The 12,945-nt window shown below is 41.2% G+C and overlaps 1 protein-coding gene across 1 annotated transcript; it reads left to right on the top strand.

The window, feature by feature from the left end:
• Positions 1–1,317: 1,317 nt before the first annotated feature.
• On the top strand, positions 1,318–11,934 carry LOC108700370 (H-2 class II histocompatibility antigen, A beta chain-like). Its single transcript, XM_041574708.1, has 4 exons — positions 1,318–1,492; positions 8,012–8,284; positions 9,379–9,477; positions 11,668–11,934. Exons 1-4 carry the CDS (start codon positions 1,318–1,320, stop codon positions 11,721–11,723), a joined length of 603 nt encoding a protein of 200 aa, XP_041430642.1. The 3' UTR covers positions 11,724–11,934.
• The last annotated feature ends 1,011 nt before the right edge of the window (positions 11,935–12,945 follow it).

The raw sequence follows: 12,945 nt of genomic DNA, 5'->3' as shown, positions 1-12,945 counted from the left end.
TTGCTTAGAATAGCCGCCTCGTCAATTTTACATTCACTTATTTTAAAGGTTTACTTATCCTTTAAACACCCCTTGGCTGTCCGGCTTGTACAGTATGAAAGAGGGATCGATTTCAATGTGTGAGAATTGTGAAATTGTGGAATTCTCTCCCTGAATCAGTTGTACTGGCTGATACATTAGAGCAGTGATCCCCAACCAGAAGCTCATGAGTAACATGTTGCTCATCAACCCCTTGGATGTTGCTCCCAGTGGCCTAAAAGCAGGAGATTATTTTTGAATTCCAGGCTTGGAGGCAAGTTTTAATTGCATAAAAAATAAGTATTGTGCCAAGTAGAGTCTCCTGTAGGCTGCCAATCCACATAGGAGCAACCAAACAGCCAATCACAGCCCTTATTTGGCACCGCAAGGGACTTTTTCATGCTTGTGTTGCTCCCCAACTCTTTTTATATTTGAATGTGGCTCACGGGTAAAAAAAGGTTGGGGATAGTGTTATGGAGTTTTCCCCAGATGCCCCTCAGTGACGCTGATGAGAGGTTTATTGAGACACGTGTGATGGAAGAGAATTTTCGTGCGATATTTGGTGCGTGTATGGGGGGAAAAGAGCCGACAGATATCGGCACAAGACTTGAATATCAGTCGGCTCATCAATCGGGCTGGACGGAAAATTTTAATCAGGTGCCTTTGAAGTCACCCAAACAATCGGCCATTGTTAGTGCTGAATCATCAGATACAGGTAGAATTCTATTGTTTCTATTGTATATCTGATGATTCAGCTCTACACGTGTGTATTGACACGAACGATCTTTCTTGGAAACATCTTTTCCAAGAAAGATCATAATTGTTACGCCTATGGCCACCTTAACATACATGTGTAAAAATATTTATAGCATTACACATATATGACTTTTCACTGGCAGAACTAACCTGAAACTCAGACATTCGCAAGTCTGCACAGAGAATAAGTCAGTGACATCTGTACTGAGCCTCTCCAATGGCTAAAATAGCAGAATGAGTGTTATCTCTTAGTACCAGCCAGGGCCGGAACTAGGGGTAGGCAGAAGAGGCACCTGCCTAGGGCGCAACGAAAGGGGGGCGCTGGGCAGGTACCTGACTTTTGCCTACCCCTAGTCCATGTTCGCTGCTCCTCCCACTCCTCCAGCGCTCCTCCCCGCCTCCCTCCCCTCAAGCGCTTTACCCCATCTCCCCAGTCACTTTCCCCGCCTCCCTCCCCTCAGTCACTTTCCCCGCCTCTCACCACGCTTTGCTCTGCCTCCCTGCCTCCAGCGCTGTGACACGCTCCCCTCCGGCGTTGTGCGCATGTGTGAGCACAATGGTTTCAGGAGCGCGCATGTCCGCGTGAGCGATCGCCGAGGGGAGCACGGAGGAAATTGTGGAGGGGAGCGTGTTGGGGAGCGCGGTGGCCACCTGGGTCGCCTAGGGCACCCGGTTGGCTTGGCCCGCCACTGGTACCAGCAGCCTGTCAGCTACAGCTGTGACCTGTTTTTTTTGTTCTCTCCTAGTGCCATGATTTCTGCACACATATACAAAACAATATTAACGGCTGACTCTACTTCCTCTATGTTTTGTTTTCTATTTGGTAAAAATGACTAATCCCATATCCCCCCTTTTTTTTATTGAACACAAATGTTGTCTTTAAACTGAATATTTGTTAATCAGGCACTCTAAAAAAGTCATCTTCCACCAGGGGAATGAAAGCAAGTACAGAGTTTCATTTATGTCATAAGTATGTCGCCTTACGCACAGCCTATGACTAAGAGGCCCATTTATTAAAGGTTGAATTTTGAATTCATGTGAATTTTTTTACTCTAATAAATTCGAACATAATCAAAATTCAATTGGGAGGTTATTTAAGAAAAAAATTGAACATCTAAAACTCAAACAAATTTTACCGATTCGATTAAACTCGAATAAAGTTTTTTTCTCTGAAAAAAAAACTTGAATGTGAGCAGGGCTATTAACATCTTTAAATGGGTCACTGGACCTCTGCCATTGACTTATACATGAACTCAGGGCCGCCATCAGGGGGGGACAGGGGGGACAAGCGTACCGGGCCCGGGCATGAAGGGGGGCCCAGCAGCGCTGCATTTTTTGAAGATCAGGGCCCCCCTTGCGAGCGCCCGAGCCGTACGTCCTCCCTCTGCGTTGCCGAATGCGGAAGTGCCGAAAAGCTGAAGCCGATGCGCCGAAAAGACCCGAAGTCACGAAAAAGCCGAAGTCCCGAAGCGCTGAAAAGACCCGAAGTCACGAAGCGCCGAAAAGACCCGAAGTCACGAAAACAGCCAAAGCCGAAGTCCTGAAGCGGCGAAAAGACCCGAAGTCACGAAAGGAGGCGAAGTTGAAGTCCTGAAGCCATGAGTTCAATCCTACTGACACCAGTTTGTATTTTTTTTTTTTAATCCCCTGGCCACCAATGTATTATTTTAATACTCTATAGGCCCCTGCCACCAATCTTTTTGTAAAACATTTTTTTTGGGGCCCCAATTTTTTTTTAACTTGTAAGGGGCCCCTTGCCACCAATGTTTTTTTGTTTTTTTTAATTTCTTTTTTCAAAAAACTTTTTTTTTTACATTTTTTTTTACAATTTGTTTTTAACTTATAAGGGGGGCCCCTGCCACCAATGTTTTTTTTAAAAAAAACATTTTTCTTTTAAATTTTTGTAAAAAATTTTTTTTGGGGCCCCAATTTTTTTTTAACTTATAAGGGGGCCCCTGCCACCAATGTTTTTTTTAAAAAAACAAACATTTTTTTAAAAAATTTAAAAAAAAAAAAATTTTTTTGGGTTCCCAATTATTTTTAACTTGTAAGGGGGCCCCTGACACTTTTTTTTTTTTTTTTCAAAAAAAAATTTTTTGGGGCCCCAATTTGTTTTTAACTTATAAGGGGTCCCCTGCCACAAATGTTTTTTTTTTGTTTTTTTTTACATTTTTTTTGTTGGGGCCCCAATTTTTTTTAACTTATAAGGGGGCCCCTGCCACCAATGTTTTTTTTTTTTAAAAAAAGGGACAAAATTATGCATAATATATAGGTGTGACCACAAAACAACAATGTAAAATGAGGGAAAACTTCAAATCAGGGAATGTAAAATGGGGGTTCTGCTGTATTGAATAAACTATATTTAATAAGCTATGTACTTATGAAGAATTGGCACTTTTCTCAGGGAGGGACAAATACCAAAGTGCAGTTTACTGCATTTAAAACTGATCATCGAAATTTAGGGCAAACTGGCCATACAGTATAGACTACAGACAGTATTACTTATAGAAAATGGCATTTTAAGAAAGAGGCTGACTTAATCCCTCTATCCAGTATAGTATATTAGGCAATAACGGTAAATTTCAGGTCAAAATAGTGTATTGAAAAAAAATCCAATATCCAAAAAAAAAATCCAGTCCTCGTGCACATACTGAGTTCCTCTTATGAAACCTCCAGTGCCCCTGTCATGTGTGCACTGGCAGAGTGCCATTAGCCATTGAGAGGGCCTCCTCTCCCAATAAAGCTTTCCCATTACAGTGCATAATCGTCTTCTGAGCTGTCTTACTACTAGGGATGCACCGAATCCACTTTTTTGGATTCGGCCGAACCCCCGAATCCTTCGTGAAAGATTCGGCCGAATACTGAACCGAATCCGAACCCTAATTTACATATGCAAATTAGGGGTGGTAAGGGGAAAACATTTTTTACTTCCTTGTTTTCTGACAAAAAGTCATGCAATTTCCCTCCCGCCCCTAATTTGCATATGCAAATTAGGATTTGGATTCGGTTCGGCTGGGCAGAAGGATTCGGCCGAATCCGAATCCTGCTGAAAAAGGCCGAATCCTGGATTCGGTGCATCCCTACTTACTACAGCTCTATCCTATTCTTGAACACTCCAATCCCCTAACTGGCCTGGGGCTCTACCCTACAATACCTTTGTTGGGACAACAGACTGTCCTTGCTGGTTAGCCTGGCTACCTCTCACTACTAGAGTGAGCTGATACCAATCTCCTAATTTACCTTCAGGATACAATCTCCCACCTGGTTTGGTCCTTACAGTGGTCAGTCCTGCCTGTTTGATGTTCTTAGGCCAAAGAGGAAGTCTCCAGCTCCTGTACTTCCTTATATAGGCTCCCATAGGGGGCAACCTTGTGGATGACTTGAATATTGCCTTAACTATTTAGATTTGAAATAAATCATTATTTCACCTTCTTGCATGCCGGTTTACTGACTCATGAATTCCCCCACTGTACCTCAGGCTATGAAAATATCACTACAGCAGGTGACTCAAGGGGCAAGGAGACACATGTCTGCACAGCGGTATATCAACAACAATCCTTCATTTCTTTTGGGTCCTCACAACTATACACAATTTAATAATGTTTTATATGTTGGGGGGGTGCCTGCTACTGCAAGGGGCAGAGGGAGCCATGACCAAGTGACAGAGTCTAAGTGAAACATTGAGAAAAGCCAGGAGACTAAGCAATCCCCCAAAGGAATATTGTTAGTACAGGGGTGACCCCTAAACTTGTTTTCTCACTGGTAGTCCACAACTGGCCCAATTTAGTTAGGGAACTCATGATATGTGTGAAGGTAGCACCCAGTGGACAGGAGTTATTTTTATGTTTCATATATATACTGTATATACCTGTAGTCCTAGTGGAGGAGCACTCACACAAAATATATCGCCAGCCTGGGTGCTGGTAACAAATAATGTAATAGTCCAGTGTAGTATAGCACTCAACAGGTTTTGTGCAAACAAAAAATAAGGTTTTTTATTATTCAATTTAAATAATAAAGGTAAATTACATTTTATAAAAAACATATTTTTTTTATTTTTTGTCACTGTTTAACGTAGTGACAGACAGCCCCTCTGGGAGTTCCTCACACAGACAGGTAACCTTCATGCCCTGTGCCCTGCTCTGAGAAATATTTCCTAATACTTTAATTAGAATTAAATACCTTTCCACAGGACAGCCTTCCTATAGAACAGGGGTCCCCAACCTTTTTAACCCGTGAGCCACATTCAAATGTAAGAAGAGTTGGGGAGCAGCGCAAGCATTAAAAAGTCCTTTTGGGTGCCAAATAAAGACTGTGATTGGCTATTTGGTAGCCCCTATGTGGACTGGCAGCCTACAGGAGACTCTACTTGGCAGTATACTTAGTTGTTATGCAATTAAAACTTGCTTCCAAGCCTGGAATTCAAAAATAAGCAACTGCTTTGAGGACCATCAGAGCAACGTACAAAGGGTTGGAGAGCAACATGTTACTCACAAGCTACTGGTTGGGGATCACTGATATAGAAAATGAGCTCCAATTTGTGAACTGGATCTAGCTAACCTGTTCCTTCCAGAACACTACAGCTTCTAGGGCCAGAAAGCAAAATCATTTAAACAAAATCCTTTAAAAGGATACTGTCATGTTAAAACATGTTTTTTTTTCCAAAAGGCATCAGTTAATAGTGCTGCTCCAGCAGAATTCTGAATCGAAATCCATTTTTCAAAAGAGAAAACAGATTTTTTTATATTCAATTTTGAAATCTGACATGGGGCTGGACATATTGCCAGTTTACCAGATTCCCCCCAGTCATGTGACTTGTGCTCTGATAAACTTCAGTCACTCTTTACTGCTGTACTGCAAGTTGGAGCGATATCACCCCCTCCCTTTGCCCCCCCCAGCAGCCAAACAAAAGAACAATGGGAAGGTAACCAGATAGCAGCTCCCTAACACAAGATAACAGCTGCCTGGTAGATCTAAGAACAACACTCAATAGTAAAATCCAGGTCCCACTGAGACACATTCAGTTACATTGAGTAGGAGAAATAACAGCCTGCCAGAAAGTAGTTCCATCCTAAAGTGCAGGTACAAGTCACATGATTAGGGGCAGCTGGGAAATTGACAAAATGTCTAGCCCCATGTCAGGTTTCAAAATTGAATATAAAAAAATCTGTTTGCTCTTTTGAGAAATGGATTTCAGTGCAGAATTCTGCTGGAGCAGCACTATTAACTGATGTGTTTTGAAAAAAACATGTTTTCCCATGACAGTATCCCTTTAAACATCTCCCTTGTAGCCAACATCTCCCACTATGGAGAACTTAAAGAGAAAACACGCCTTTTTACACTTCTATGTGGCCACTCTACCACAATATATATAATATGTTTATATGTTAATAATTTGATTTATAGAATAAGAAATACAAAAACATTTTACCATGACTTGTGTCCCTCTTTATTTATGCTGCCCTTGCTCATAGTTAGGGATTTTTTTTGTAACTTCTCTTGATTGTTTTCACTTTATCTCACCTGTCTGGTATCTTGTGTATTTTTCTTCTCCACTGAAATGTATAACATTGGTTGCCGGAAAAGCATTGGCATGGGGAGTGGAAAAACCTGTTAGTGCATTGTGTCTGAGATTCCCGAGTGTCTAAATATGTACTCTTTGCTCATATACTGCAGAAAGCAATTCATTGTGATTTCTACATCATCCCAGCACCATTAATACTCATTAAAAAAAGGTGCAAAAAAAGTCAACCTCTCCTGACTGTACAGCTTTATTGTTTTGCTGTAACTTTGCATCTATAAGGGTTCACTACATGTAGTGTGTGCCGGCTATACCAGTAGGGTTGCCACCTTTCTGAATACTTTACTGGCTATATTGCTAGTAAATGTGTAATTTGTAATACCAATTTGGCCTTGGCAGGTGTTTTGCCAGCTAGGCCAGTAAAATACTGGCCATGTGGGAGACCTACATTTCAGATATCTACATCATCTGAACCAATGCCTTAGCACCATTACCCTAAAAGTGTTCAGAACTTGTTCTTTTATGTAAATACTAGATACAATGGCAGACGCTGGTGAATCCACAGCACAGCCATGTTTTTGTCTATAAAAGACATTGTTATTAGTGATGGGCGAATTTCTCCCGGAAATTAGCGAAACTCGAAAATTGTCACCCGTCGAATTTTCGAGTTTGGCGAATTTATTTGCCGGTGGCGTAATGTGGAAATTCGCACTTGGCAAATTTTTTCGCTCATCACTAATTGTTATGCTTGAAGTAAGCAGTGTTAAAGGAGAACTAAATCCTAAAAATGAATATGGCTACAAATGGCATATTTATATAGTGAACTTATTGCACGAGGCTAAAGTTTGAGCTTGTCAATAGCAGCAATGATCCAGGACTTCAAACTTGTCACAGGGGGTCACCATCTTGGAAAGTGTCTGTGACACTCACATGCTCAGTGGGCTCTGATTGGCTGTTGAGAAGCTAAGCTTAGGGCTCGTCACTAATTATCCAGCAGAAAATGAGCTTCCCTGGCTGTAATATAAGCTGATGCTACAGGTTTGCTGATTATTCAATTCTGATGCTAATTGCACTGGTTTCTGTGCTGCCATGTAGTAATTATGTGTATTAATTACTAATCAGCCTTATATTGTGACATTTCTATTCTATGTGTACTGTATATTGTGAGTGGGTCCCTAAGCTCAGTAAGTGACAGCAGCACAGAGCATGTGCAGTGAATCAGCAGAAAAGAAGATGGGGAGCTACTGGGGCATCTTTGGAGACACAGATCTTTACTGCTAAAGGGCTGTGGTTGCCTTGGGCTGGTACAGAAGCACGAAACATCATGTACAACATTTCTAGCTACAGTACACATAGAATAGAAATGTCACAATATAAGGCTGATTAGTAATTAATACACATAATTACTACATGACAGCACAGAAACCAGTGCAATTAGCATCAGAATTGAATAATCAGCAAACCTGTAGCATCAGCTTATATTACAGCCAGGGAAGCTCATTTTCTGCTGGATAATTAGTGACGAGCCCTAAGCTTAGCTTCTCAACAGCCAATCAGAGCCCACTGAGCATGTGAGTGTCACAGACACTTTCCAAGATGGTGACCCCCTGTGACAAGTTTGAAGTCCTAGTTTTTTTGTGGCAGGCCATGGGCCCCCTGAACTTTATGCTTCAGCTTTCTATAATAATAACTGGCTTTTCTAATTTTCCCTGCCAGTTCAGCCCAATGTGAAAATTTCTAGTTCAGAATCAGACAGCAGCACCACAATTCACTGCCATGTTCATGGGTTTTACCCTCGGGAAGTCGATGTGAAATGGATAAAGAATGGGAGAGATGAGATTGACTCAGAGGAGGCACCAGAGATCCTGCCAAACCCTGATGGCACCTATCAGATCAGAGTGAGTGTGGAGGTAACACCAGAGGAGGGCGCCACTTACTCCTGCCATGTGGATCACAGCAGTTTGAATAACGAGATAGTTGTGGATTTCAGTAAGTGTCTTTCAAGGCTGTTGACATTATAAGAACATTGCTGAAGGATGATCCAGGATCATTAACAACATGTTTGTAGAAGAGCAAATAGTCATCTTGGTACATTAGTACCTTGATGGTTTAAAGGAGAAGAAAAGGCTAAAATTAGGTAATCTTTATCAGAAAGGTCTATATAAATACACCAGTAAACCCTCAAAGTAATGCTGCTCTGAGTCCTCTGTCAAAAGAAACAGCACATTTCTTTCCTTCTATTGTGTACTCATGGGCTTCTGTATCAGACTTCCTGTTTTCAGCTTAAACCTCCAGGGCTAGGGCTTGAGCATGCTCAGTTTACTCTTCTCTCCCTCCTCCCCTCCCTGCTGTAATCTGAGCCCAGAGCTATGAGTGAGCAAGGAGAGACTCAGGCAGGAAGTGATGTCACACCAAGCTAATATGGCAGCTGCTATCCTAAACAAACAGCGAGAACTTCTAGAGCTGTTAACTCGGTTATGGTAAAGCATTCTGCAGAATAAATATAGTGTTACAGCTTGTACTATTGTGACTTATCTATTGGCAATAAACTGCTTCAGTAGCTTTACTTCTCTTATCACCTACATGGACAGACAATGGATGCTGAATTGACAACATTTTTCAGGGCTTCTGGCCCATATTTCTGATATATTATCAGAAATCAGAATACTTAATATATAGAGTTCATTGATTATATTTCCATTCATACTGAATTAAATGGGTCTTGGGTGTTTGAAAGAGAGTTGGGTGTGGGACACCCAAGTTCATAGTGGAAAGGATTACAGAGGAAATGAAAAAAATCCCACATTTAGTTTAAGACTTTTTTTTTAAACTTAGGTCATAAAAATATTATAAACAAAAAATATAGTGAAACCACATGCAGATCCATTGCCTTCCGTGCCGTGTTAGATCCTTGTACAATGAAGAAAAGCTTTAGATATTTCCTACGCTATTCAGCTATTTCCCAGTAATGAACCTTTTGGCCTTACATTGTCATTGTCACTGTTACATAGCTTTAGCCTTCTGTGCAACTCTGCAATATCATTTCCTCTAATTCTATTGTTTTGTTCATTTCCAATAAACAGAATCCAAGCACAGATCTGCCTTTTACATCCTGATCAGTGTGACTGTGCTCGGGCTCTTCCTTGCTGGTTTGGGAATATTTATACACAAAAGGGTAAAAGGTAATTTCTGTCCCCATTTCATGTTATTTTATTTACATTTGTTTGCTGTTCCACCCAAATGTGTAAAACAGGGGTGCCCAAAATGTGGATTGGATTGTTTCAATAGATTCTGAGCGGAAGATCTGCACATCACATAAGGTAAACATTGTGCACAAACAATTCCATTAGGCACTTCCCATTTTTTCAGATTTTAACGTCAAGAAATTTATGTGTGGGGGTGATAATAGCTCTTGCTCAAAAAGAAACATTATACAAGTGAAAAGGAAAGCGATAAATCTGATGTTTTAGTTCCTCGAAGCCCTTTCTAAAGCTCAAAATTCCAGGGCTGTTCTTGCTGAATAGTGCTTAGTACAGGCAGGGCTGATCCTATCAAATGTGGGGCCCAATTGGGACCATGTTGGCGGGGCCCCTAGACAAAGTGTTGTTGGCTACTGACACACCAAGTATTTAGGAAAATAAGGGCATACAGGCACAAAATAGAAAGGAAAGGGGCAGACAAGGTAAGAGAGTGAGAGGGATGAAATAGGGGCACATAATAGGGGCACACAGGGTAAGAGAGAGAGGGAGGAAATAGGAGAGTGGACTGGGCCAATTAGTTTGGGGCAGGCAGGGCCGATTCAGCTTGGGAACAGGCCTGGTTGGATTGGGGGCAGGCAGGGCCTATCAAGGTTGGAGGAAAGCTGGGCCTATGAGAGTTGGGGGCAGGCTAGACCTATGGAGTTGGGGGATAGGCTGGCTTATCAGAGTTGGGGGTGGGCTGGACCTATGGATTTGGGGATGGGCTGGACTCTCAAAGTTGGGGACAGGCCAGGCAGCATCATGTGCTGAGGGAAATATTATCTGTGCTGCCCTGTGGTGCGGGGCCCCCAATGGTGTGGGGCCCTATTGGGCCCAATTGGTCCAATAGGCCTAAGGACGGCCCTGAGTACAGGGGAATACCTATGCTGCCATAGTTTTATGGGATCTCTCTGTACAGACTATGAGCAAACTTAGGGGACTGTTCCTGCTGAATTGTGCTTAGTACAGGGAATACCTATGCTGCCATAGTTTTATGGGATCTCTCTGTACAGACTATGAGCAAACTTAGGGACTGTTCCTGCTGAATTGTGCTTAGTACAGGGGAATACCTATGCTGCCATAGTTTTATGGGATCTCTCTGTACAGACTATGAGCAAACTTAGGGGACTGTTCCTGCTGAATTGTGCTTAGTACAGGGAATACCTATGCTGCCATAGTTTTATGGGATCTCTCTGTACAGACTATGAGCAAACTTAGGGACTGTTCCTGCTGAATTGTGCTTAGTACAGGGGATACCTATGCTGCCATAGTTTTATGGGATCTCTCTGTACAGACTATGAGCAAAGTTAGGGACTGTTCCTGCTGAATTGTGCTTAGTACAGGGAATACCTATGCTGCCATAGTTTTATGGGATCTCTCTGTACAGACTATGAGCAAACTAAGGGGACTGTTCCTGCTGAATTGTGCTTAGTACAGGGGAACATCTATGCTGCCATAGTTTTATGGGATCTCTCTGTACAGACTATGAGCAAAGTTAGGGGACTGTTCCTGCTGAATTGTGCTTAGTACAGGGAATACCTATGCTGCCATAGTTTTATGGGATCTCTCTGTACAGACTATGAGCAAACTTAGGGGACTGTTCCTGCTGAATTGTGCCTAGTACAGGGAATACCTATGCTGCCATAGTTTTATGGGATCTCTCTGTACAGACTATGAGCAAACTTAGGGGACTGTTCCTGCTGAATTGTGCTTAGTACAGGGGAATACCTATGCTGCCATAGTTTTATGGGATCTCTCTGTACAGACTATGAGCAATATCAAAGGACTGTTCCTGTTGAATTCTGCTTAGCACAGGCTAAGAGAAAACATAGGCAATGGTCTATTTGATCAACAAAATGTGTTTCTATCCAGTACATCATTATAAGATGTAGAACATAATTTTCTCCCCTTGCATTTGTACACATTCCTGTAAGTCTTAAATACCTGACCGAAAACGAATGCAGGCGGCATGCAGAATTTACTATTTTTGAGTTATCACTCTACTTTTCTAAAAGATGTGGCAATAAATATGTCATACATAATACATAAGACGACCAAATACAGTGACTTGTGTGAATGTATTCCTTTCCATGTTCCAAGATTGACTCATAACCACTTTTTAAAAAATTTTAGGCCGAAAAGGCAGCCGGCAGACTGTGAGCACCGTAGAAGAAGACTTCACATCATAATACATTGTTGATGTGTTCATTCAATCCTCTTCATGTGATCAATCCTGAAGCATTTATTATGTTAGTGCAACAATGTCATTAGTTTCAAGCAGAATCCTAGGCTGGATGGACAGTTGAAGCAACTGCAGAAAGAGAGACAACATTTAGGGGGTTATTCAAAGTCTGGTCGGACTTTTAAAGGGGAAGAACACGTAGAAATAGAAATATTGATTTTTTTCGGGATTTATTAGATTCCTTTGGTGTTAAAAGTCTGAATAAAAAAGTACTCTAATTCAGACCTGCCGAGTTCATGTGGAAGTCAATTGCAGATTTCCTGTTGATATCCTGATCTGCTCTGGGTTTCGTTCAATAATGCAAAGATTTTGTGGTTTTCGGGCGTCAACTCTGAAAAAGTCTCAGTTACTGGCGACCAATCCAAAAAATTTGAACGATTCAGACTTTTTCGTGATTTTATCGAGTTTTTTTTGCACACAAGAAATTTCAGTCGCAGAAAGTCAGTGCAGATTTGGTCGGAGTAGGTTTCCGAAAATAGTGAGAACTTTTTTGACTTTGATAAATAACCCCCTTAGTATTTACACTGTGATAACAGAAATGCTGGGAAATGTAGTCTGACAGTAGTGGTTGCTTCACTTTGCTCAAAAGATTAAAATACCATTGAAGTTAAATTGTATTTTTAGTTTTAACTAATTTAATTGATCAAATCTCATTTTTACCAAGTGGTAACAGTAAAAAAACAAGTTAATGAGAGTCAAATATTGCTGGTTTATGCTATCTTGCTTATTTATGTGTATGCTATTTCTGGTGAGACTTTTGAAAGCCCATTATGCTTTAATAAAGTTGGTTGGTTAGTTTACATAAGATCAGCCTTGTTGCTCTTTCTTTTTTATGTTTTTCTTAATATATACATGGAGGACATTATAGACAGTCCTTTTTACCCATAAAGAGAATCACCGTACCAGAGGCCTCCCCTTCAGACTAGAGGAAAAGAAGCAACGTAGGTGGTTCTTTACTGTCAGGACAGTGAGGTTGGGGAATGCAGGGTGATGTAATATTAGTCCATGATGGACAATTGCCTTTTTTAAAAGAAAAGAAAAAATATAGAAAAAAAACAATTTTCTTGATTCTGATGAAACTCTTACATGTTTAGATTTGTTTCTCCTTGCTTCAAGTTGGCTATTTGCCAAACACTTCAAGATTCCCTTTCTTGCTACCCTCTTCCTAT

The sequence above is a fragment of the Xenopus laevis genome, chromosome 8S (genome assembly GCF_017654675.1).
Source record: "Xenopus laevis strain J_2021 chromosome 8S, Xenopus_laevis_v10.1, whole genome shotgun sequence".
Lineage (NCBI taxonomy): Eukaryota > Metazoa > Chordata > Amphibia > Anura > Pipidae > Xenopus > Xenopus laevis.
Note: the sequence above shows the minus strand (reverse complement) of the source record. Positions and strands in the feature narration are given on the sequence as shown.

Excerpts from the sequence above, each read along its gene's own strand:
- LOC108700370 (XM_041574708.1), top strand. The coding sequence starts at position 1,318 with ATGTGTGAGCACAATGGTTTCAGGAGCGCGCATGTCCGCGTGAGCGAT. Across the intron at positions 1,493-8,011 it reads GCAGCCTGTCAGCTACAGCT|TTCAGCCCAATGTGAAAATT; the intron begins GTGACCTGTTTT and ends TTTCCCTGCCAG. Across the intron at positions 8,285-9,378 it reads CGAGATAGTTGTGGATTTCA|AATCCAAGCACAGATCTGCC; the intron begins GTAAGTGTCTTT and ends TCCAATAAACAG.